General features: G+C 35.9%; 5 protein-coding genes and 1 long non-coding RNA gene across 11 annotated transcripts; 4 read left to right on the forward strand and 2 right to left on the reverse strand.

Moving 5' to 3' along the window:
- Window positions 1-49: 49 nt before the first annotated feature.
- On the reverse strand, window positions 50-9,732 carry LOC102611170 (40S ribosomal protein S21-2). Of its 2 annotated transcripts, none has more exons than XM_052442650.1 (4): window positions 9,728-9,732; window positions 1,047-1,173; window positions 822-954; window positions 50-316 (listed from the first exon to the last, which is right to left on the reverse strand). In XM_052442650.1, exons 2-4 carry the CDS (start codon window positions 1,094-1,096, stop codon window positions 251-253), a joined length of 249 nt encoding a protein of 82 aa, XP_052298610.1. In that variant the 5' UTR covers window positions 1,097-1,173; window positions 9,728-9,732; the 3' UTR covers window positions 50-250. The 2 variants fall into 2 exon arrangements, with proteins under 2 accessions (XP_052298610.1, XP_006472083.1); XM_006472020.3 differs by lacking the exon at window positions 9,728-9,732 and adding an exon at window positions 1,274-1,411.
- Window positions 4,307-5,845, forward strand: LOC127902731 (uncharacterized). Its single transcript, XR_008055299.1, has 2 exons — window positions 4,307-4,588; window positions 5,337-5,845. It is a non-coding gene; the product is annotated as an uncharacterized LOC127902731 (long non-coding RNA).
- Window positions 6,098-9,138, reverse strand: LOC127902730 (uncharacterized). The gene is made up of 2 exons (XM_052442647.1): window positions 9,015-9,138; window positions 6,098-8,313 (listed from the first exon to the last, which is right to left on the reverse strand). Exon 2 carries the CDS (start codon window positions 8,306-8,308, stop codon window positions 6,764-6,766), a length of 1,545 nt encoding a protein of 514 aa, XP_052298607.1. The 5' UTR covers window positions 8,309-8,313; window positions 9,015-9,138; the 3' UTR covers window positions 6,098-6,763.
- LOC102611453 (uncharacterized) lies at window positions 9,728-15,621 on the forward strand. Of its 5 annotated transcripts, XR_008055298.1 has the most exons (12): window positions 9,728-9,872; window positions 10,356-10,475; window positions 10,558-10,666; window positions 11,419-11,670; window positions 11,739-11,851; window positions 12,078-12,142; window positions 12,380-12,630; window positions 12,706-12,873; window positions 13,001-13,089; window positions 13,222-13,310; window positions 13,499-13,539; window positions 13,630-13,736. XR_008055298.1 is itself a non-coding variant. In XM_006472021.4 (11 exons), the coding sequence occupies exons 1-10, from the start codon at window positions 9,768-9,770 to the stop codon at window positions 13,770-13,772; spliced, it is 1,356 nt and encodes a 451-aa protein (XP_006472084.2). In that variant the 5' UTR covers window positions 9,728-9,767; the 3' UTR covers window positions 13,773-13,777; window positions 15,414-15,621. The 5 variants fall into 5 exon arrangements, 3 of the variants coding, with proteins under 3 accessions (XP_006472084.2, XP_052298608.1, XP_006472086.2); XR_003064293.2 differs by lacking the exons at window positions 13,001-13,089; window positions 13,222-13,310 and adding an exon at window positions 15,414-15,621 and having other exon boundaries at window positions 13,630-13,777; XM_006472021.4 differs by lacking the exons at window positions 13,001-13,089; window positions 13,222-13,310 and adding an exon at window positions 15,414-15,621 and having other exon boundaries at window positions 12,706-12,862; window positions 13,630-13,777.
- A 1,338-nt stretch (window positions 15,622-16,959) lies between these two features.
- On the forward strand, window positions 16,960-17,672 carry LOC102612136 (protein RALF-like 33). Its single transcript, XM_006472024.4, has one exon. It carries the CDS (start codon window positions 17,150-17,152, stop codon window positions 17,486-17,488), a length of 339 nt encoding a protein of 112 aa, XP_006472087.2. The 5' UTR covers window positions 16,960-17,149; the 3' UTR covers window positions 17,489-17,672.
- Window positions 17,673-21,900: 4,228 nt separating this feature from the next.
- On the forward strand, window positions 21,901-24,126 carry LOC102612439 (REF/SRPP-like protein At3g05500). The gene is made up of 3 exons (XM_006472025.4): window positions 21,901-22,191; window positions 22,662-22,886; window positions 23,498-24,126. Exons 1-3 carry the CDS (start codon window positions 22,153-22,155, stop codon window positions 23,987-23,989), a joined length of 756 nt encoding a protein of 251 aa, XP_006472088.2. The 5' UTR covers window positions 21,901-22,152; the 3' UTR covers window positions 23,990-24,126.
- Window positions 24,127-24,349: the final 223 nt, after the last annotated feature.

Raw genomic sequence — 24,349 nt, forward strand, 5'->3', positions numbered from 1 at the left:
TTCAACAACTCAAATGGCAGAAAGAAATCAAAATTTTTGAGGTCATCCATAGCTGTAAAGCAAATCATGACCATATATTAAGTTCGACAGATAAACAAACTAAGTGCTAATCATGGTCCAAAAGCAGAAGTAAATTTCAACATGGTCCACATAAGTAAAACTAGAACAAACGAATCGTTGCAATCACATTCCAACCCTTACAGAAGAAGACAACTGCTAGAGAAGACACATAACTTGCTTTAATGGAAAATTATTGTTGTCGGACCTCAACTTTCTTCTTTTGCCAAAGCCTGTCAATGGCGCTGTCACCGTCACCCTGGAAAAGTTTGAACCACCAAATCAACAATAAAGTTCAACAATGTTAAAAAGCACACAATGACGTGTTAATCAAGAGAATCAGATTCCAATCACCATAATATTTCACCCAATGCACAAAGCCTACTATAAAGCACTAATAACCATTAATCCCGCGACCCAAATTTACGAGTAGCAAATTAGTTCAAACGGTACAAAATGCACAATAGCAAAATCTCTTTTGCCAGAAAATCCTTTTCTATATTCCATATCTCATGTCTTAAAACACAGGTCAAGGGTCACAGAATAATAAAGACAGCTGCAGTTTTACTCATTCTACAGAAAGTATTGGCAGCTTGCCACAACAATTAACACTGAAGAACTTACAATAAAAATTTCTGTTGTCAACTACAAGGGGAAGGGACATAACACACATCATTCATTTTTTGATCATATCGAGATCACAAGCGACAATCCAATAACAAATAAAAAAGAAAACACAGACATTAAAGAAAAGGGCATCGAACCTGAGCACGGACGAAGCCGCAGAGAGCGAAAGTGGAGAATTGGCCAGTGTAAATGCCATCAGCATCAACGTGCCCGATGTTGATCTGGACAGCGGCGTGATCCTTGGAGGTGATGAGCCTGTTTGTGGCGGAACTGCAACGCCGAAATAAATTTTGAATATCACTTTTCAAATTTCACAAAGCTTGTTAGATGTAAATAAACAACATCGTTGTCAGAGTAATTACCACTTCCTGGGGATATAGAGATCCATGTTTTGACCCTCCTCGTTCTGCATCTTGGCTGAGTTTTTTTCTTTCTTCTTTTTTTCCTTCTTCTTCCTTTTGACGGCCGGAAATACTAGTATCCAAATACCTGTTTCATAAAAAATCGTTAGCAGAAACAGTAAAGAGTTAGCGGCAACAGCAAGGATAATCTTCTAGAGCAGCTTTATAGACAGAGAAAGAGAGAGTACCGAGCGAGAGGAGAGACGGCGACTGCTGGGCGCTGTCTTTGGAGAGTTATAAATACTGTATCTAAAACCCTAATTGTGATTGATGGACGAAAATGTCCTCAAAATATTTCTTAATGACGAATGTGACCCAGACTCTTGCCCTCTCTTTTATGTACTTTGTTTCGCCTCCAAAAACCCTTATAAAAACCCCCCACTTTATTAAAAATATAAGATTTTAAGTTGAACTTATTTTTTATTAACAAGTATTTAGTGTTTAGTTAGTTTTAATAGTGATTTGCGATTAGAGTAATATTGATTTGTGATTGAAACTCTATTTAAGAACAGCTCCAATTTTTCTATTTCCTTTAAAAAAAGAGGAGAAGTAGAAGACTTTCTGATTTTTTGCGGGCCTTGAAGACATCTTTCAAACAATATTTTGATTTTAATTATTATTCTCAATGGGGTTTATAAGAAATTTCCAGGGGTGTTAAAAGGTCCATTCTTTTAGTTGGCCATTGGGCTTTTCTGTCCAATGATAAAAAGTTGGGCCCTCAACGTGGAGATGTGTTCAAGCCTCACAAGTGCAATGTGTCCTAACTATAATAGATTTCTCTTCGATAATTTATTTTGAATTATTAGTGGGTAAATTTTACAGTGCACTACAAATATATGTATTTAGAACTCTTAAATTATAATGTATCTATAAATGTAACAATAACATTTAAAAAATTTATATTCTTATTTCAATCATGTTTTGATTTTGTTAATATGAAGTCCCATATATTGAGTGAGCAGTCTTCAAGCTACTTTTCTTGACTTGTTATCTCTTGTTAGATTCAAGAAATGCTCTCTCTCTCTCATTCCATAAGAATATGTCATAAGTCTTGAATTTTTCTAACTACACATAGTATATGCGTTTTGTTTCAAGCTGTTTAATGGATGAATACAATTGCAGTGGTAATAAACATAAATTGTGTGCTTAATGTTGAGTTATGCGAAAGTTATGAAATAAGTTATAACTTTTATATACTTTTGTAATGAGTTAGGTTATAGTTGAATACAACTGAATATTTGAATCTAATTATATGTTTATTTCTCTATTTAAATCGCTGAAAATAAATATTAAGTTATTTTTTTAACTTAAGAAATCTGAACACTAATATTTTTACATTTATACCCTTACAAATTATAACAACTCAAAAAATATAAATAACATAGTACATTATCATCACATAAATGAGACAATAGAGTATGATAATATGAATAATATTCAATTGAATACAACTCTTTAATATGGTAAATTAGTATATGTTAGTCAATTTTATTATTATAATTTTTTTAATGAGGGGTTGGGCGGGACCCCTACCTATAATATAAATCATAAAAACAAGAAATACATAGAGAGAAACATAAACCATTGCCTCCGAAAGCAAATGCAAGTACAAAGCATAGGAAGAAAAGTATAAAGTCTCCAAAAAGAACAACAAAAATCAACAATCGTACAACCTTACACGAGGAATTTCTCGTATATCTAAATGAAAAATACTAGTTAAGCTTGTAGAAAGATCCTGAGAACCCAAGAAATGTCGATTAACCCGATGAATGCAGGCTCAATTGACCAAAAAATCAGCCACAAAAGTAGTCTCATGAAGTAGATGCCTAATAAAAAACAAATAACCCTTAAATAATATCTATTTGCTGAGTAGATGCTGTAAATAATTGCAAATGTTATTATATATATTTATTATTAGAAAAATATCGCACAAATTTTTATTTTGAAGCATAATTTTGAGTGAGACTTACTTGGTGTAAGTGGAAGGTCAATAGCAATTAAGATACTCTTCCACAATAATTTAAAAATGGTATACTTATATGCTCAAAATGATGCTCAATTAAGTAAGAAATTATTATTCAAAGTACATCCATGGAGTTAGAAAAATGAAAGGACAATGCATTTGTCCAACGTGAAAAAGAAATTTAAGTACAGAAGATTTGTATATAATTGCTCATGTGTAAATGGATAAAAATATAAACATAAAGGCTTTCTTTTACGCATTCCACATATATAAATGTTGCCCAAATCATGATAAGTCTGCCTTAGCCATGTTTTTTCAGTAATTCAGCTTTGGTAGGAATGACAATGGGGTAGGGTAGGGGTGCGAAGACCTAGTGACCTACCATATTCCCTATCTCATTAAAAATTTCACCTTCATTCCTCAATAACTTTTGTAGGGTGGGGATAAAGAATCTCCATGTGGGAAAATCATTCTCCTATCCGCACCTCATTCCCCATTTACTTATTTTATAGTAGGTATAGATAAATGATTTCAGTAAATTAAAAAATAGAGGCTTGAATAAAATTATTATCATATTATAAAATATTTAAATTATTTAAAAAATTCTCATTTCCCATTTACTTATTTTATAGTAGGAACGGATAAATGATTTTAGTAAATTAAAAAATAGAGGCTTGAATAAAATTATTATCATATTATAAAATATTTAAATTATTTAAAAAAAACTCCAAAAGGTTGGTTTCAATATCAAGAAATAATATCAAAACAAAAAAAAATGTTTAAAGAGACCAGCACATTGGGAAAAAAAAGAAAACATAACAATATTTTAAGGTTGAATAAGAATTATAATGTAGTGTTTTCTTTTAGTTATAATATATTTATATTAGGTAAAAATAAAAAGAAAAATTATTAAATAAAATTGTAATTGATAAAACAAAAATTGTTGAACAAAAATTAAAAAATATAATATATAATGAGGATTGGGGTAAGTGTGGGGTACAAAATAAAACCTCACTCTATAAAGAATTTAGAGATTATTTTTCTCTCTTTCTCACCTCGTTCTCTAAAAATTATTCAAAATTTGCCCCATTTAGAGTGGAACCTTATGAGACCTAAATTTAGGAAGATTCTTGTTATCCCTAAACTTTGCTATTCAGTTTTATTTTGATGATTATTGTACTTATAGAGTTACAGTATTGTTTGTTTCTAACATTTACAAGTATATAATCATTCACTTTGAGGGAAATTTACAAAACAAGCCAAAAAAAGAAGGCATTTTTCAACTTTAACCCCTCAAATTTTTTTCTTTCAACATTAGCCAAATCACCACATTTTGGACGAAATTACCCTCCTCATTCTCACGTTTCCCTCAAGCAAATTCCTTCCCCTCTCACCAAAATCTCATCACCGGAAGTTCTATAGATTGTCGGCGGCAGCGTACATCGGCAGCGGAGGAAGTTGTTGGCACTTGAAAGAAGCTAAATCACGTTGAAAATCTTCGGAGATCTCCAAAATCAAAGAAAAAAATTGAAAACCCTAGGTGAGTTGTTATTGCCGTTTTTCTTGTTGTTGTTGTTGCTGTTGTTGTTTGGGATGTTGTTGTTGTTTGGGTTGTTGTTGTTGTTTGGGATGTTGTTGTTGTTGGTGGTGTTTTAATGGCGGTGGTGGGTGAGATGCATGTGGGAAAGGGAAGAGAAGAGAAAGGGGGGAAGCCAACTCGCGCTGCGTCGCACGCGAGATGCGCGCGGCGTGCGCACCTCGCGCGCGCGAGATGGGCGTGCAGCGCGCATCTCGCGTGCGACATGCCCATCTCGCGCGCGCGAGGTGCGAACGCCGCGCGCGACATGCGCATGTCGCACGCAAGATGGGCGCGACACGCGCGCGACATGCGCATGTCGCACGCGAGATGCGCGCGGCACGCCAATCTCGCGCGCGCGAGGTGCGCACGCCGCGCGCGAGGTGCGCACGCCGCGCGCGAGATGCGCACGCCGCGCGCATCTCGTGTGCGACAGGCGCTGCGTCGCACGCGAGATGCACACGTTGCACCCATCTCGCGCGAGCGCGTTTCGCTAGGCTCGCGCGAGGGAAGCCAAGCGCGCGCAAGTTGCGTGCAGGCAAGCAGCTTGCGCGCTTGGCTTCCCTCGCGCGAGCCTGTCGCACCAAGAGGCAGCATCTCTTGGTGCGACAGTTGGTGCCCGTCGCACCAAGAGGCAGTGCGCAGTGCTGCCTTAATTTTTTTTTCTTTTGTTCATAATTTTTTAATGTGTGATACTTTTAACTTGTACCAGATAAATGGGCAAATCAAAATTAGCATTGCATAACCCACCCGGACTGATTAAAGAACCGGGAATGATGAAGATACCTTATGTTGATCACTTCCCTGGGCGTATCACGAGTATGTGCAAATTAGATGTCGTTGTTAATGCCATCCGGGAAAAATTAACAAGGCAACAGTTGAAGCTATTCAAAGACGATATATTTGGGCATTTCTTATAGTGCCGGAGCTATCCGTTCAGTGGCGTGATTGTGCACAATATATTGCTTCGGCAAGTGTCACATGGCGATGGAAATGACAAAGATGAGTTATGGTTTCAAGTTGGCGACCATTTGATACGGCTATCGATTGAAGAGTGGTGCCTAGTAACGGGACTTTGCAATGGCGAAAAAGTATTCCTGACGAAGCATAAAACAAATCATAGGTTACTTAATAAGTACTTTGGAGGCAGGATTCGCGATATAAATCTTGGCCAGTTCGAGGAAATATTTATGAACTTACGCTTCAAGACTATGAATGACACCGATGCGCTAAAAATTGCCATGTTTTACTTTGCTGATAGAGTGCTACACGGAAGAAAGGATCATTGTCAAATCAATTTCAATTTACTTAATGAGGTAGATGACATAAATCATTTTCGAAGTATTCCGTGGGGTCGTTTGTCATGGGAAACAATATATAAAAGCTGATCGAGTTGGAATACTCTACAGGAGCAAGTTCTTTCATGAATGTCAACTATCCCTTCCTTCATACCACCACCCAAAACATGAAATCGATGCTGAGACACTGGCCGAACGGTCATTCTTTCGGCCAAAATTCTCCTTTCGCATACTATCTCATCTGCCCACGTCGTTAGACGAGTGCTCATCGATTCAGCGACAATTTTCCTATCATAAAACCAATGCTGTAATGTTTTTCTAAAGTGATCAACAAGATGAGTAATAGGAAATTTTCGCGGTTCCCTCATTAAAGAATTCACGCTTTCTGCAATGTTGGTGGTAAGTATGTTGTATCTCCTACCTTCAAATTCGGACCTTGCCCAATTACACGTGCCCACATTATTCTCTAAGTAATCAGCCGCGGCCGAGTGGAGCATCCACAACCCTTCAAGTTGTCTTTTAAATTCTTCGTGTCCATATGCCTTTGCTGCATTAATAAAAGCTGGCTCGAATTGATCCCAAATAGCTTTGGACATCCTGAATTTAGACTTAATGTTGCCTTTGACATGGTAAAAACAAACTCCATGACTAGCAGTGTGAAATGCTTTTAAAACGGCTCGCTTGATGGCAGTGCATCGATCAGAGATAAATACTAACTCTGGCCTATCGCCAATCACTCCGTGTAACTTCGTCATAAACCATTCCCAAGCATCATTGTTTTCTGAATCCATGACCCCAATAGCTAACGGATACAGTTGATTATTACCATCCAAACATGTTGCTACAAACATGTTGCTACAAACATGCTTCCACGATATAGCCCCTTCAAATGAGTGCCATCTACAGCGATCACAGGCCTTATGTACTGTGTGAAGCCCTTAATGGAAGATCCAAGCGCAACAAAGTAGTATAAGAAATTATCATCTCCATCCCGCTGGAGGTGTGTCACTGTGCCCTCATTCGCTTTGGTCAAAACGTGAGAGTATTTGGGAAGTAAGTTGTATGACTCTGCAGGGTTCCCTCGTACTATTTCAAGACCGACTTCTTTAGCCCGATATGCTTGCTGATATGTTAACTGGACCCCATATTCTTGCTGCATGTCTGTTCTAATGTCATTCGGCGTGTATATCCGTTTATCCTGAATAAATTTATCCGCAATAAGATGGCCAACAACCCGACTCCTAACTTGGCGGAGGCCACTAGGCAAAACCTCATTAGAGCACGTATGAACATTGTCAACTCTTCTCACTACCCAAGGAACATTATGCTCATCCGAACCTCTTGTTGCGCGAAGACGCCAATTACATGATTCCGAAGAACAATGAGCCTCAAAGCGTGTCGTTGTGGACCGTGCAATCTTGAAATCAAACTTTTCCCGCAAGGCCACTTTGCGCAATTCCAGTATTAACTCATTCTTCTCAACGAACAACTTTCCCACACCAATGTCGGCAGAATTACAGCTTCTAACTAAGTCTGGAGCAACCAAGTTTGAAGGCAAAACTGGAGCAAGACTCACCAGGGGATCAACTGTTGTCCTCCTCCTCGAACGGGCCATCGGAGGAATAGGTCGATTCTCTCTATTGTTAACAGGAATATCATACTGATGCTCATCCTCATTATTGATAGGAATATCGGAATGACCAGTGTCCATATCATCAACTTCAGTATTGGAGTTCATGCCTTGCACATTATCAGCTTCTGTGTTGTTGGTGTTATAACCAGGATCATCATAACTGCGGAACTCATTATTTTGAAATGGAGAGTAATGTTGCCCTAACGATGTCCCTAATGGTAACACATTATCTTCAACATCCGCTATCGTAATGCCATTATCATCAATAGTGTCATTGTTTTCGTTGACTGGTGAGTAATGTTGTTGGAACGACATTTGTTGTGGTAACACCTCTTCCTCAATATCAGGGACAGACTCGTTTGCTCTAAACGAACTTTTACTTTCCACAAGTGGCTCAGGATTTTCGGCCGAAACTCGAGGATGTGTGGTGACAAATATAGGGATGCATCCATAATTGACCACATCAGAGGCCATGTGCAGCACAACATTAACTATTTCATCATTAAATATATCCATAGGTAGTGAACATGCACGATACATTGTGTTACTAGATCTCAAAGTTTTCTTCATCGACAAACTATATTCAATAGGATTTATCTGTAAAACTTCATACACCCTTGCCATAAATTGCTCAAACGTACAATCTTTCCGAACTAAAAATGCTGTATTCTTCGTATTCACGTACTCCGTACGGCCATCTGCTAATGTCTCCCACCAACCGTCATAACATAATTGAAGTACAACGGAATCCATTAAACCTAAAAAAAAAAACAAAAGAGATAAGATTTCACGCTACAAAACCTAGTAAAAATGAATATGCAGTACATTTATGTGGATGATATGAAGTATACAATTTTTGATTTACTTCGTCTCATCGTAAGCTTCGAAATGATATATTATACGCCTAAAACGGACACATGTAGCCCAAGTTATTACTTTCGGAAAATAACTTAAATTTAGTGAGACAGGCATTGGGACAGGTGCCTGTCTCACATAAAACCAGCAAATTTATGTGAGACAGGCGCCTGTCCCACTTGCCTGTCTCACATAAAACCAGTGGTAACAAGTGAGACAGGCGCATGTCCCACTTGCCTGTCTCACATAAAACCAGTGGTAACAAGTGAGACAGGCGCCTGTCTCACACGCCTATCCCACTTGCCTGTCGCACATATTTTGGTGAGACAGGCAAGTGAGACAGGTGCCTGTCTCACATAAAACCAGTAGATTTATGTGAGACAGGTGCCTGTCTCACTTGTTCTGGGCTTCTGTTTTACTCGATTTTTCAGGGGTTTCAATGATTGATTTTCATTTCTCAACTCAAACTAACTACTTTAACAAGTCACATTGTTTTGTTAATGAAAAATAACAACATTTGCAATAAAAACTCACATCAATTTCGAACTCAAATGATAAAATCAATAGATTAAAAGTTTAGGTTATGGTAAGAGTATAAACTAACCTTAAGAAGCTTTCCAATTGATAATTATATCTTCAATTATGTAATACTTGTTTGATGAAATTTGCTAATTTATTGAGAGTAATGGAGTTTGTTGAGTGATGAAATTTGTTAAGTTGAAAAGGGAAAAGTGGTGGAAGTGCTGGAATTGATAAGGGAAAGTGGCATGCCTTTGTAAATTTGATGAAAATGATGAGGGTAATGTAGTCCAAAAATAGGGTGTTTGGCTAGTTATGATAGAAAAAAGTTTGAGGGGTTAAAGTTGAAAAATGCCTAATTTTTTTGGCTATTTTTGTAAATTTCCCTCACTTTGATTGTTCTATTTCATCTCTTTTAACAAATTCTCATTAAAGACAAAAGGATCTAATAATGAAATTCTTTAGCTGGACAAGAATTTATAAATTATTTATCATTAAACTTATCTTCAAGACAACAACTCGTTTAATAATAATTGAAACATAAAATATTAATTTTTATAAATATCATTAAACGTAATTCTCATGTCAAATAATAGCCATAGTTGTAATTTTCCTTTAAAAAAAAAAAATGTGTATATTTTTTCTCCTTGAAGCCATGAAAATATCTGGACCTTTCAAAGAAGAGAATGACCTTTTGATAGTGGGTCCCCTGCTCGTCATCGACGGCTAGTAATAAACCTATTGCGACAAAATCATCTTCCCTTCCCGCCAACACCAATTATGTTTCACTGAAAAGAACGAGCGCGAGAGCGTGGGGACTGAGGGGCCAAACGGAACGATGGAGTTCGCTGTGAGCGGGAATGCTCTCAAGACCTTTGCCAGGTGCCTCGCGTGCCTCTCACGTATAGGCAACGAGCTTGTCATTCAAGGTTCTTCTCATCAGGTAACCGCTCTCTCAGTCAGTTAATTCCCTTATTGCAATTTTTCTAATTTCACGATAACACTCAATAACCTGATTTAATTTGCTTTTTCATTCTAAATTTTTCTGGATTTTAAGCACATTGTATATAAATCTTGTTTAATTTAGTCAGTGATTATGCTTAGATATTGTAATTGTATATATCTACTGATAATACTTAGGGTTTTGTGTTCATATTATGGTTTTGGATAGCATAAACCGGTTATTTGGAATAATTCAAAATATTAGTGGAGATAAAGTGAAAATTCTGTGAATGAAGCTATCATGACTAGGCTCTGTTTGATTGCTGGGAAATTGAAGTAAAACAACAGAATTTGAAGTTATGTTGTTTGTAATTTTGCTTATTCTGCTCTCTGAAGAACTTAATCTTACTTAATTAAGATGAAATTTTGTATTGTATCTGAATTAAGTTGATTTTATTGTTTTTTTTTTCCTTGTGTTTTGCAGCTTGCTTTCCACACTCTCAATTCTTCGCGGTCTGCTTATCAGTCTATTACATTTATGCCCAATTTCTTTGACGTCTATACAGTGTCTGGAGCGCAAGTCCAATGTAGTGTGCTGTTAAAGGTGTGTGATATTGTATTTTGATTTTATGTAGAATCATTTGGATTTTTCAATATTTAGCATCTGTCTTGATTTAGCCATTTAGGCTGTTTGTGCGGTTCTTAGGACACCTACTGCAAGCATTGATAATCTGACTGTGCAATTGCCTAATTCTGATGCACCAAAAGTTCAATGGACTCTGAAATGCTATAATGGTAAGGTGTTTTTACATCATGTTTATTTCTTATCTTATTTATTGTTTCCTACTTGACATACTACTGTGTTGATTCTTCTGAGAAGTCGGAGATGTAGACCTATATATTGGAAGAATAAAGTACAGGGATGGGTAATTTCTGTGTAGGGTGATTGTTTATGCTGTATCTGCTGAAATATGGTTAACAACTGAGTGCAGAAAGTCTGATTTGTACCATGGTAGTATTAAATTTCTGGTTGCATAATGACTTTAAATCACTCCATGGTGCTTAACATAGTAGATTTACAGTGGAGTAAAATCATATAAGAACTCGTCCATGGCAGGGAAAGCTATCAGTGACAATGTTGATATCATACATAAACCGTGATATTATGTTCTTGAGATTTTGGATTGTAGCTTGTTGAACTAGAGATAGATTTGAGGCTGCAAGCATACCTCTATTGATCATGGTATGACTATTTGCCAAAACCGCCTCTTACATCATTCATGATCGGCATATAACACTGCAAAGGCAGTGACACCTTTAACCCAGTTTAATTTTTCTAATGGTAATTGATGCAGCACAATCAGATTCAAAGATAATATTGATTTGAAATTTGAGCGCACTACTCTAATCCTCTAGTTCTGTGATGAATTACTCTGTCACATTTCATAAGGAGGCAATGCACAATGCAGATGTTCTTTTTCAATAATCGTCCTATGCTTTATAATATTGAGTTTCTCTTTAACAAATTTTTAATCTATCTTGTCTAGGTATGAAGAAAGCCTATTGGATTACTTGTAATGTTGAACCTGACATACAGCATCTATCCCTTGATAGAAGAAGATTCCCAAGTAACTTTGTAGTGAGGCCTCGCGATCTCAACAGATTGCTTTCTAATTTTCAATCATCCCTACAGGAGATTACTGTCATTGCAACAGAGCCCACTTCCTTGCCTTCTGATGCTGCAAGTGAAATTGGAGGAAAAGCTGTTGAACTGAGAAGTTACATAGATCCAACCAAAGGTAAGGATTTGTTGATATTCCTGACATTATACCAACAGGAGATTTTATCGTCCATTTTTCATCTGCAGATAATGACTCTACTCTGCACACTCAACTGTGGATAGATCCAACAGAGGAGTTTGTGCAGTATACTCACTCTGGAGATCCTGTAGATGTGACATTTGGTGTGAAGGAATTGAAGGTACGGTAACTCATACACTGGGACAATATTGTTCTGATACTTAATTGTGTACCTCATACAATCAATTTACAAATCTTAAACCATCTAGTGAGCTTCGTTACCATTTCGATACAATATTAATCCAGCTAATTACTCTTACTATGGCTGATGCAACTTACTTAGTGGAGAATCTGGATGCGCATTCAGTTCTTTCTCACTTGTTGTTTTGGTTTGGGGTAAATTTCAGGCTTTTCTTTCTTTTTGTGAGGGATGTGAAGTTGACATACACCTATTCTTTGACAAAGCCGGCGAGTAAGATGGTTTCACTCCTATAAAATTTATTAGTTTTCTATGGTTTTAGTTCTTTTTCTCCTTCCAAAGATATGGATTTAATATATGTAGACTGACCATGAAAAATTATTACTTCTATTCACCAATGCAATAATCAAGTATCATAAACTGTCTTGCTTACTATTATGCCCTTTATATGCAAGAATTGCACTTTCTAAAATGTGAATTCAATTTGCAAAATCATATTTGGTGAAACAGGCCAATATTAATGGCACCAAAGTTCGGACTAGATGATGGTTCAGGTTCGAATTTCGATGCTACACTTGTACTTGCAACCATGCTGGTATCACAGCTTCAATTAGCCAATTCCTCAGAACATCAGCAAGCGGCTGCCTCAATACCTGGTCAGAATGGTAACCGGACAGAGTCCCAAGCACAAAAGGAGAGACGCAGAATGAATGTCTCTGAGCACCCATCTGATCATACCAGAGTTTGGTCTGAACTTTCAGGTAGTTATACAACTGTTTTCTAATGGTGACAGTGTGTTGTGAAACCAATATTTTATATGTTTCAATTTTATGCAGGAAGTGCAGTAAGGAGTGGTAGTGGTGCAGAAGAAAGGCAGGCTAATGGGCAAAGAAATATGAATGGTAGTGCTCAAAGGGTAATCCAAAAGACTAGCACAATGCACATATCGAAAAATACATCTGCTAGAGAAAATGGTTCTGAAGCTCCAACTTCGTATCCAAAATGTGATTTTAGCTCTCCTCTCTCTCTCTCTCTCTCCAAGTTTTTTTTTTGTTGTGTGTGTCTCGATGCATGTCTTTGTACGTACATACATATGTTAGTGTCTCTTTCCGAGATTGTGTCTGTGTGCAGGCCCCAAGGTCACGTGCCTTTCTTTAGTTTATGGAAATCCAAGCTCTAGAGCCAAGTCCAAGCCCTGGCTTACAGCACCAAGCCCCGAGGTTCTCAATTAAAAGTTGTACGGCCTTAGTTTGAACTTAATATTAGAGCATTGACTATGGAGAAAAGGATTGAGTGTCAGTCTTGAATTTTTTATTACTATTTTTTTTTTAATTGGAAGTTGGTCGTTTCAGAACAACAGCTGGTCTTTACAAGGCAGGGTGGGAAGTAAAGTATTAGGAACTCTACTTTGAGGGATGTAACACTGGCAAGTCCTGGCTATGTATGTTTTTCATTCCATCGTGCAACGATTCATTTTACTTATATTGATATCATTTTCCTTTCCTTCACGAAAATTGAGTACACCATAGTTGCCATAGGAATCTAAACTTTTGCTACAATGGTCAGAATGACTTATGAATTCCGATTTTGTTGACCACGTTTATTTAAATTCCTTGACTGTTTTATTAGCCGCCATCCTATGGAACATATTCATCCGGAACAAGCTCAAGGTTAGTTACTGGACCAGTTATTTATGTTTATTGTTAGAAAAGTTTGTCACTCCTGCAGCAACCTAATACTTTGAAATATTATGCTCTCAGTTAGGTCTCAAATTGATGGCCAAGGTTTTTCACAGCGTCATCCCAGTAATTGGGTAGATGCAAATGAGGGGGATGATGATGATGAGGGGGATGATCGTGAATTGTATGTGCAGTCAACTCCGCCATATTGCGGAGAACAGTAGCAATGGTGAATCTCTTTGTCTTATTTCTCTTTTAATGAGATGTTATTAGTTTCTTGTTATAAATTTCAGTCGCTCTACTTATATTTTATTATTCCTGTACCGAGCATAGTTCTTATTCCTGTACCGAGCATCAATCTCCAGTCAGAAATTAACTTGAAACGATTTTATAACTAGGTGGGCCTACATTAATATGATTGTGTGCCGCAGTCTGAGTGATAGGAATAGGTTCATCAGTCTGAGTGATATAACAGGTTCATACTACATCAAAATCGGGAAACTTCTAAAGAGTAATATTACGAGTAACTCACATGTTGGCAGTACTAATTCATTTGTTTCTTTAGGAGTTATGGTAGGCTAAAGTGTCAACTGCAGTGAGATACCAACCAGAACACTTGGTCGGCTTCTCTAAGCATGAGCAACTATTAGCTGTTACTGTCTATAAGACAAATTTTACATGATATATTGTTTAAAATATATAATTGTCATTCTGTGCGAGACATGGACCACAACCATATAACCTACTTTCTTTATTCACGCATAAGAGGATTGTTTTATGTGGACAAAAATTATATGAAATAGAGATGCTCATGGCTTCCTAGGGCAAAGCTGTTTTACAGAATTTGAGATGTTGCTTTTTCATTCGCCTCATCTAGCACTACCTATCCACCAAACATATTTATTGAACCCAACATAACAAATAATATGTTGTCTTCAATCAATGCAATCAATTTACTACTTTAGCTTTTTGCAAGATGTAAGAAATTAGACATGACATGTTTTAAAGGATAGTGTGGGTGGGAGAATCCAGTTTCCCTAGGTCGGGTCACCAGTTTGGTGGATGGTTCAAACTTACATGGTGTGAGATCCATGATAGTTATATCGACTTATATTCAAATAACTGGGTGCTGTTGTTTTTTATGAATGCAGTAAATAGTTATTTTGATGGAAGTGCAATATGATATTTTCAAGAGTCTTTGATTGCTCTTTTATTGGTTGCTGGTAAATGATCGACTTCAAAATGCATCTGAATGCATCATCTTTTGACTAAAAACTTCTTCCCCGCTTTAGCTAGCTACTCTAATAAGATCTTCAGATCTTTGTTGTCTACACTAAACAGAACTATGTTACTGATATCCAAAGTCCCATACTCTCATCTCTCTTGTATAGTGTTGTGCTGGTAAATCACCAATCACAATGATTTTCGTGGGATGTAATATTATATTAGTATCATTCCTTTTTAACTGATGTACAAATATGATGATGCACTGTCTGAAATTTGTTCTTATAATGTTTTTTTTTTTTAAACAGTTCTTATAATGTTGTTGACAGTATTCTACATTTCTACTAGTATGACTAGATAAAGGAAAACATGGCCTAGTAAAAACTTGCTCTAGCCAACCGACTGGGGTTTGGGGTCATATTTCGTGGTGACTGGACATATTGGATTTATTGATTCTAGAATCTTTAAAATCTAGCATGGGCCCCATCAGTTCATGGTGTTGGTGTTCTTATCATTCACATCATCAATAGCATGATCCAGGAACAATGCTTACATGCCAGGATGTCATATTTCTTGTTAGTTTTTTGATTTCAGAGTTGAGGCAGAGCACTTACGAGAGATTTGTGTGATTATTGTTGCAGCAATAAACAAATGGGGGCTCAATCAAGTATATCACAGTGGCATATCTGCAAGGTCAAAAGGGTTAGAGAAAGTCCAGAACTGTTAATGAGTTTGCTTTGTTTGTTGATTTAGAAATTTGCAGGTATTTTTATATATCTTCTTCTCTCAGTTGAGAAAGAATGTCTTCCCTTTAGCTATAAATATCATTGCGTCGTTTTTGTTGTTTAATCATTGGAGGGTTGTAAATTTAAAAATAGGAAAAGCTTTTTAATTTGTAAATATTAAAAAGAAAAAAAAGTATTAGAAGATTTCTTAGAAAATATCGTCAGGAGACAGCTGGCTTGAGGAAGTTTTGTTTCGGGGCACGCATCACCGTCTAGTGATCTGTGTCGGGCCCCCACATTCATAACGGCTACTACGTGCTTGTAACGTGGGCACGTATACGGTATATCTCTCCCATGGGCTAACTCCGTCTAAAATTACTTCTGTTTCTATTTTTTTCCCCGGTTAATAGTTTTCAAAGACCATGAAATTTTCATTCTTTAAAAAGATGTACAAGTTTTCCGTTTTTCTCCTAGCTAAAACTTCTGAAGTCTGAATAAAGTCATATTACAATAAAATTTGTCTAGTATATTTGGCAGTCGGCACCCAAATGAAATATTACAAGTAAATTATTTGGATAATTTGGATCTCAGGAACTGCGCAGCAAGGGCATTAATGTAGTAGAATCAATATTGGTTGCCCTGGAGGGGTAGAAACAAAAGGCTCAAACGCACAAGTTGACCTTATGTTGTAAAAAGCACAAACGGCCGCATTAACTAACGGCGACGGAAACGGTCGTAATAAAATTGCGAGTAGGGCGGCCACCAGATGTTAAAGGACAAAACGTGTTTCGGTTAAGATATTCTTTGGACGGGGGTTGTGGGAAGGGGAGCTAACCCTAGATAGATGCCGCCTTTCTTCTTTCTTCTTTTTATTATTTTTTTTTCTTTTTAACTCTCTATTCTCTCTCTTCATACCAACTATGTAACAACTAATTGTGCCGAACGTGGTTATATGATTGTGCCCGTTGGTTTCCAGTTATTTACGAAATTGCCTGCCTTTGTTGATTTTTGTATGTTACTTCCACAAGAGCACTTGGCAATCATGCAACAAATGACTCAACTAACGCAAGAATTATTTTGAAGTAAGAAAATTATCTTTTTGCATTAAACAAATTCCTACGAAAATTCCATACGTTTTAGTGTGAAGATAATAAGCTACTTCTAAATAATATTTTTTAATTGTGTAAGGTTTAATTCATTGAGAGTTGATAATTTGTCAACATCTTCACATATTTTTGTTGATAAAAGTATTAAGTCATGTGAAAATGACATTTCATTTTAAAATCAACGTTGTTTTTTTTCCTTTTTTTTTTTTTTAATAATCAACAAAGTCAAACAACTTAGACGTTACAAAAGTGGTGTACATGACATGACTCTATCCAATGGCATCTATGTAATTTAGACAGAACCCCATGTCATATCTCCACATGAAACCCCCCTATAATAAGCCCCAACTAGGCCTCAGTTGTATGTAATAAGCTGAACAAGGCTGAATAATAAATAACAACGCACAGATTCCATTCTACAATACCATTACCAACAAGAGAAAGAAAGGAACCACACAAGAAACTGAAGAAAGCCAGCAATTAAGCCAATCATTCATTCATTCAAGAAAGAAACCCAAGTGAAAGAGAAACTGAGTTTTCACCAAAATGGCAAAGTTATTCAGTTCTTGTGCAGCTCTCCTTGTGATTAGTGCCATGATCTTCATGTTGAACTCATTATCCGCCGTTGATGCAAGTGGGGACCTCCAGCACCACCTGGGGTGGATGCCCAGCGGATCCTTGGGGATAGAGGAGGAGGAGTTTGAGCTGGACTCGGAGATCAACAGGCGCATCTTAGCAACCAACAAATACATCAGCTACGGTGCACTTCAGAGGAACACTGTGCCCTGCTCTCGACGGGGCGCCTCCTACTACAACTGCCAGAATGGCGGCCAGGCTAACCCCTATAACCGTGGCTGTAGTGCCATTACAAGGTGCAGGGGTTAATTTTTTTCATATTATTTTCGGAAATGGGTCTTATTGTTATCCATGAAGAAGAAAAATTGGTGATGGGTATTTGTTGTTTTATGGAAATATATATTTTTTTGTTATAATGTTGTTATTATATTTTTGATGTCTCCTCTAAATGATAACTCTAATTATATTTTTTCTCATGAGTTTGCTTCTTTTTTTTTTTTTCTTCATTATGGTACATTATACGGTGTTATATGGGAAATTTGTGAACTTATTATTATTATTATTGTTATTATTATTATTAGCAGTATTAGTATTATCATAATCATAATTTCAAGGAGATCGTGATATTTGACTCCCTCAATTCATTTCACCAATTTCTATCCTGAAAATAATTTTTAAAATTATCCTTATTGAAAATCAAATCATATTTATTTGTATTTTTTTTTCTATTTCTTCCTCATCTGCACTCTTTCTCAAATATTCAAGATTAAGGTTTATGAGCTTACATGGCTCATTAAGCTGCCGCCGAAGAGGGTTCTTGTTGCGTATAATACTTGGACTGGTAATGGTAATGACAAGGTATCTGGCCATGCCGTGCCGTGCCTGTTGGGGCTGCACGGCCGGTCGGCCATATCCAGTTAAATATAAGAAAATAATGCATTTTCTTATATGATTTTTGTGTACATTATTAATTCTCTGTGTAATACCAAAATATTTTACATGTAGCTTAATTTTTGAGTTCACTAATTTTAAAAAAAAAAAACAATTTTTTTTTTACACTCTTCTTTGTTGTCTCAGCAAGTTTCTTTTTTGATACCTTAGGCGTAGTGGGTTTAGGTTTATACCATCCCTCTTAATTCAAAATTGACAAGCTAGCTTTCTTGGGTTTTCTTTAATTGGTGAATGAAAATATGAGAGAAAGGAAAGAATCTGATGAACAATTGAAAGGCAAAAAGATAATAAGGAATGTAGGCAAAGTGACGGTTCTGAGTTGTCATAAACTTAAGGGTTAATTTTGTACTGCCCCCAACTGTTTCAACATTTTTCGTCATGCATCCATATGTTTCGACAATACTCACTCCACACCCAATTCCGTTAATTTGACCGTTATGTTTAACGGAGCTATTTGAAATTTAAGTAAATATCCGAAATACCCCTTATCTTGAATTAAAGAAAAATAAAATGAGATAAAATGTTAATTTAATAATTAATGTTTACATAAAAAAATTTTATTTAAAGGTAATTAATAATAATTTCATTAATTAAATTATCAAATAAATTTAATTTATCATCATCAAATAATATTTAGGATATGAATTTCTAAATTTGCCCTTTGATTGTTAGAATAAACGGTCAAAATAACGGATTAGGGTGTGGAGTGAGTATTGTTGAAATATTTGAGGACGCGGTGAAAAATGTTGAAACATTTGGGGGCAGGACAAAATTAACCCTAAACTTAAAAGAGCATCAAAATAAATTCCTGCAAATAAAAAAGTATTATTTAAAAATTATTGTGTCCCCCCCACCCCACGAAAAAAAGTAAAGAATTGAGAGCACAATTTAATTTATCCTTTTGAGGAGAAAAGGTGGAGGGAATTCATTCAAATTTATTATAATTGTATGCATGAAACACAATCAAGGCGTACTTTAGGGGTGAAGCCGAGAAAATGTTTATTAGTTTTTTTTTTCTGATAATCATTAGTTTTTTAATTCTTCTAAAATGAAAAATAAGCAAGGTATACAACTATACATGCATGTTGCAATTGTAGTGATCTATTCATCTTCATCTTTATAAGCAACCTATACAATTATCATCCTCGATTCTTTAAAAAAAAATGTAAAAAAATAATGGGCAACTTCCAACATAGGTTTAAATTTCGATATAAAAAATAAAATGCTCATTTCATTTATGTTTTAGGGTAAAAAAAAATCGAGTTTTTTTTTTTTACTTATTTATATAGCTACATTTGTTTTTTGGACACCATTGTCTATTTACATAATAGAAAAATGTTGGGAAATTTTTATTTTCCTCTTTTATTTTATCATTTAAAAATAGCAAAACACGCTTGCTTGTAGTTTAGGATGAAGAAATAATTACAATAGCAAATGCTGATATTAAAAAAATGCCTTGATCTCAAGTTGAGCATCATGGCATGTGTATGTTGACACATGAATAGAATCTTGAAATCACAATCAAACAGCTGCCATTTGCTTTTTCTTGCCACTTGAAATTTTTCCATTTTTTAAATCCTTCGCATGAAGGGTATGTAGTTGAAGAATTATACAACCAAAACAATCCCATTAACATTACAAAACAACTTTGTGAGAAAAAAAAAAATATATATATATATATATATATATAGACAGACACACACACCAAATTGTATAATTTAATTTCTTTAGAAGGTATGTTGCTAATGATGGGCACATCACAACCTTATTCAAAAAAAAAAAAGGTTGAAAAATGGGCCCCTTTCGGATTTATCCAAAGGGCCCTCCTCAAAATTAATGTTTTTGCTTTGTTTTATAATTTTTATTTTTTTATTTTTTTATATTAAAAAGTAAGGTTGTCTAACAGTGATCTAAAATTAACTACATTTTCCCTAATACTTACAACACTTTTGTAACATTTATTTAAAATTTAAATCGAAATGTAAAATTTATAATATATAAAGTTGTTTTTTAAAACCTCACTTAGAAGCTTAAAATTTGTGTCAAGTGGTTTTTTCAATTTAGTATAAAAGTTAATTCAATGACTTGTTATTCAACTCCTCATTTCGTCTCACGTATTTTGATAATTTATCTAAATTTTGCATCTAGTTTCCCTTTTTCCCTCACCATGCAACAACACTCTCGGCTCCCTTACTCTCTCTTCTCCTAAATCCACAGCCGGCCGTGGCTCTCTCATATATCCCATCTTCATAGCCGCTGATGTCTCATGGTGGCTGGGTGGGATTCTGGGTCTTGATGAAATTTCTGAGGGTCGTTTGGTGTCACCAAGATTTAGTACCCTTGCTGAGCTTCTGAGCAGTGAATGCCAGTTTCTAATCTGATTTTTGTGCTATTTTAGTCTTGATAGTCACTTAGCTTTTTAACCTAAGATTGTAGCCTAATTTTCTCCCAATTCATATGAGTATAATATAAAGCTAAATTTATTTTTTTTTAATTATCCCCACAAAAAGTTTAATCAATTAAACTAAATAGCACTTACCAGAGTATGCAAGTTGTATAGTCATAATTAGTCATATATTTCATTTCTATGGACAAAAATGCTAGTCCCAACAACAATATATTACAAGGACCGTAAAGCTTAAAACGGCCCAATTGAACCAAAATTGCCGGCCCAGCCATTTTACATTAACGTTGCAGCTAGAGTTTGTTGAATCCACTCCGGGCATACTCATTTTCTATTTTGTATATACGGCGTGATTCAAGTGATACGATTTAAATATATGACATGCATTTCATCTTGATATCAAATGCCTCAAATTGAAGATTTTCGATACTTTTTAGCCTACCAAGAAACATTTTTTTATTTTAATATTGCAAAAAATTATTTCACAATTTCTATTAAAAAAAATGTGTAAATTTAACTTTTTTTCCTCATATTTTGAAATCTTTCTCTTTTTTTTTTGTTTGATAAAATTGTATAAACACGTAAAGTATCAACATTATTTATTTGTTCTACATTTTAGTTTGGGCATTAGCCGATTCAATTAGTAAAATTTTTAAAGAAATTATAATAGTTATGGAATTTAAAGATTTTCCTTTTCCTTCCTAAACCCGAAATGTTGCTCAACATAAATTGCACCCACCGATTCAAGTGTAAGCTCGATTTGAAACAGAGAACTTTAGTATCATATTAAGTGCCTGTTTGGTATGACTTATTTAAGAGCCATAAGTGCTTATTTAATCGTATAAGTACTTTTTAAAAATTTTTATGGTGTTTGGTTATTTTTTTAGTAGAGTTTTTTTAGCTTAAATAAGCTAATTTACCTCTACTAGTAAAAGCCCAAAATTTGAGCTTTTGGGAGTAGAGGTTATAGAGCTTTTCTAAAAATAGATAATATAAAAAATATCACATAGTTTAATGGTTCAAAAGTGCTTTTTTTATTAATAACCAAACACCCAATGACTTTTTGTGCAAAAACTCTATTAGTATAAGCTCTACTGCTATAAGCTCTATTTAATAAGCTGTACCAAACGGAGCCTAAGAGACCAAGCAGTTGGCTTAATCAAAAAAGAACTAAATTAAATTTATAAAATGTATATTGTTGAATCCTCTTGATATAAAAGTTAGACTAAGAAAATTTATGCCGTAATAAACACAACGCTTTTGGGAGGGGGGTCTAATTAAAATTAATGGTTACACACTCGTAAATAATATATGATACGAGCACATTCTAGAACACACGGTCGTGTATCCAATCTCAGGCTAAGCAACTTAACAACTAAGCAAGGAGCAGTCAACGACTCAGCGTTGATGCCCCGTAACTGTAAGCCAATCAATATTTTTCTGACACGCGGTGCTCCCGACCACCCCTACGTTCACACCGAAACTTACGCTGATTCCTATAAATATAGTTTCGTCAAATTCGTCAAAACCCATTAAAATCCTTCATCGATTTCCTCGAACAAGTTAAAAGGCTTCTTTTACGACGTCGTTTCACAGTCATTCGTCAATCATCATCACCATGGCCGAAGAGAAGAACGTGCCGTCCCAACAAAACATGGTGAGCGAACAATCATCTGTTTGATTTTCAATTTCCATGATGATTTCTTTTTGTGCGGTTAAAAATATTTGCCTCGTCTAAAATTTTCCCACTTTCCAAACCGAATATAGAAGCCTTCATTTCCCTCATGCGTGAACAAAGATGACAATTTTATTGTTAAAACCAGAGAAATATGACATCTCATATAGAAAGGGTCATTTTTTTTTTTTTATAAATTCTTTTGGTAATTTCAGAGTAGCCAAACGGAGAATTAAAAGCGTTGCTTAGCGTTACATAATAAAAGATGCTGATAAAATTATTGTGAGAACTAAGAATTACATATAAATTTTGATTTTTATTACGTGGCATAAATTTTTTCCTGGAAGCCTATCGAAGAAATCATAAACCTTTGTGGGAATTTTGCTTTTTATTTTCTCTATAATAATGAATTTGAAGCTGACTTTGATTGTATGTAACCGACATTTTGCTAGGATATTGAGGAGGAGCAGAGGCTGAAATATTTGGAGTTTGTGCAAGTTGCCACAATCCATGTGTTGCTGTGCTTCCATAATCTATATGGTTATGCTAAAGCCAAGTCCGGACCATTGAAACCTGGTGTGGAGTCCGTTGAGGGGACAGTCAAGAATGTGGTTGGACCTGTTTATGATAAGTATCATGGTCTCCCGATTGAGCTCCTTAAGTTTATTGATCGCAAGGTAAGTCCTCTTTGTGTTGAATTTGGTTGATTTTCTTATTTAATTGCTTGTTTCATGGACTTGTTTTATATGCACGTCTGTACGACGTCGGAGTTTGAGGTCACAGTGCCTTATAAACAGGGTTTGATTAATGTTTAATTGTAATAGTAATTTATTTGGCATACAAGTATAGATCTCGATCTCTTAGGTTCAGTAAATTTTACTTAGTTATTCTAATGAGAAACTGGGTAATGAAGATTCTGGCTAATGCTGTGCTAGCTCTAGCGTGCGTGTACTTCTAAAGTTGATCAAGATTAGTTTATGGCTGGCCCTCTTTTACAATGGCCACAGAGTGAGAAATGGGCAGAGTTTCTGCATTTGAAAGTTGCAAAAGACTTGGTTGTTATTTCTCCCTTTGTTACTCCATTTTGAAGGGCTGCTATCATAATGCTGACAGATGACTCTCATCTGAATAACTCATTAGGACTGGTTGAATGGACCAACATATGCATTTGATTTTTGGTCTTGTTTGTCTTTTATTCAATGACGATGGCTCTTCAGCTGGGCTTATGTTGTGTCGTGGAAATGTCCTCAACAAAGGAGATTTTGAAAATTTGTTCTGTTGATTGCAGGTGGATGAGTCTGTGACCAAGCTGGACTGCCGTGTGCCTCCAGTCCTCAAGCAAGTCCCTGCCCAAGCTCTCTCCGCGGCTCAAATGGCTCCAGTAGTGGCACGATCCGTGGCTTCTGAAGTGAAGACTGCCGGTGTAGCCGGCACCGCCTCAGGAATGGCAAAATCCGTTTACACCAAGTACGAGCCCGCAGCCAAGGAACTTTACTCCAAGTACGAACCAAAAGCGGAGCAATATGCTGTGTCAGCTTGGCGCAAGCTCAATCAGATGCCACTATTCCCTCAAGTAGCTCAAGTTGTTGTGCCAACTGCTGCCTATTGTTCTGAAAAATACAACCAAACAGTGGTGAGCGCTGCAGAGAAGGGGTACAAGGTCTCCTCATATTTGCCTTTGGTCCCTACTGAGAGGATTGCTAAGGTGTTCAGCAACGGGGTTGTTGAATCGCAGCCTCTGGCTTCTGCTGGACATGAAGCTGATGTTGCTGTGTATTGATAGCTGTGTTTTCTGTTTTCTGGCCTCGTGATTTTTCTTGCAAGCTGTGGAGTGAAAATGTTTTCCTTTCTGGATATGTGTATTGGGTTGAAAATGGAGTGGATTACGATTATTTAATTTTTAAAGACATTGCTTAATTCTGTGGCGTCAGCATAATACTTTCTGTTTTTGACTTTTCTTCTGTGTTTAGATTTTTAGTTCATTGCTCTTAATAGTGTTAAAAGTTGGTCACTTCCCTAAAGAAACTCTAATGAAGGAAATGAACTTTGGAATTAAAGTAGAAATTATATGAAATATTAAATTTTAATTAAAATAAAAAAAAAACATCGTAAAGCAAAAATTGGGCCAGCTAGACCCATT

The sequence above is a fragment of the Citrus sinensis genome, chromosome 5, assembly GCF_022201045.2.
Source record: "Citrus sinensis cultivar Valencia sweet orange chromosome 5, DVS_A1.0, whole genome shotgun sequence".
NCBI lineage: Eukaryota > Viridiplantae > Streptophyta > Magnoliopsida > Sapindales > Rutaceae > Citrus > Citrus sinensis.

What these genes read in the sequence shown, in the direction of transcription:
- LOC127902730 (XM_052442647.1), bottom strand. Translation starts at nt 8,308, where the DNA reads ATGGATTCCGTTGTACTTCAATTATGTTATGACGGTTGGTGGGAGACA.
- LOC102611170 (XM_052442650.1), bottom strand. Translation starts at nt 1,096, where the DNA reads ATGCAGAACGAGGAGGGTCAAAACATGGATCTCTATATCCCCAGGAAG. An exon ending in CTCTATATCCCCAGGAAGTG is followed by an intron (nt 955 to 1,046) that starts GTAATTACTCTG and finishes TCGGCGTTGCAG; the next exon opens with TTCCGCCACAAACAGGCTCA. An exon ending in GCGGCTTCGTCCGTGCTCAG is followed by an intron (nt 317 to 821) that starts GTTCGATGCCCT and finishes AAACTTTTCCAG; the next exon opens with GGTGACGGTGACAGCGCCAT.
- LOC102612439 (XM_006472025.4), top strand. Translation starts at nt 22,153, where the DNA reads ATGGCCGAAGAGAAGAACGTGCCGTCCCAACAAAACATG. An exon ending in TGCCGTCCCAACAAAACATG is followed by an intron (nt 22,192 to 22,661) that starts GTGAGCGAACAA and finishes ACATTTTGCTAG; the next exon opens with GATATTGAGGAGGAGCAGAG. An exon ending in TTAAGTTTATTGATCGCAAG is followed by an intron (nt 22,887 to 23,497) that starts GTAAGTCCTCTT and finishes TGTTGATTGCAG; the next exon opens with GTGGATGAGTCTGTGACCAA.
- LOC102612136 (XM_006472024.4), top strand. Translation starts at nt 17,150, where the DNA reads ATGGCAAAGTTATTCAGTTCTTGTGCAGCTCTCCTTGTGATTAGTGCC.
- LOC102611453 (XM_006472021.4), top strand. Translation starts at nt 9,768, where the DNA reads ATGGAGTTCGCTGTGAGCGGGAATGCTCTCAAGACCTTTGCCAGGTGC. An exon ending in TTCTTTGACAAAGCCGGCGA is followed by an intron (nt 12,143 to 12,379) that starts GTAAGATGGTTT and finishes TTGGTGAAACAG; the next exon opens with GCCAATATTAATGGCACCAA. An exon ending in GGTTCTGAAGCTCCAACTTC is followed by an intron (nt 12,863 to 13,498) that starts GTATCCAAAATG and finishes CTGTTTTATTAG; the next exon opens with CCGCCATCCTATGGAACATA.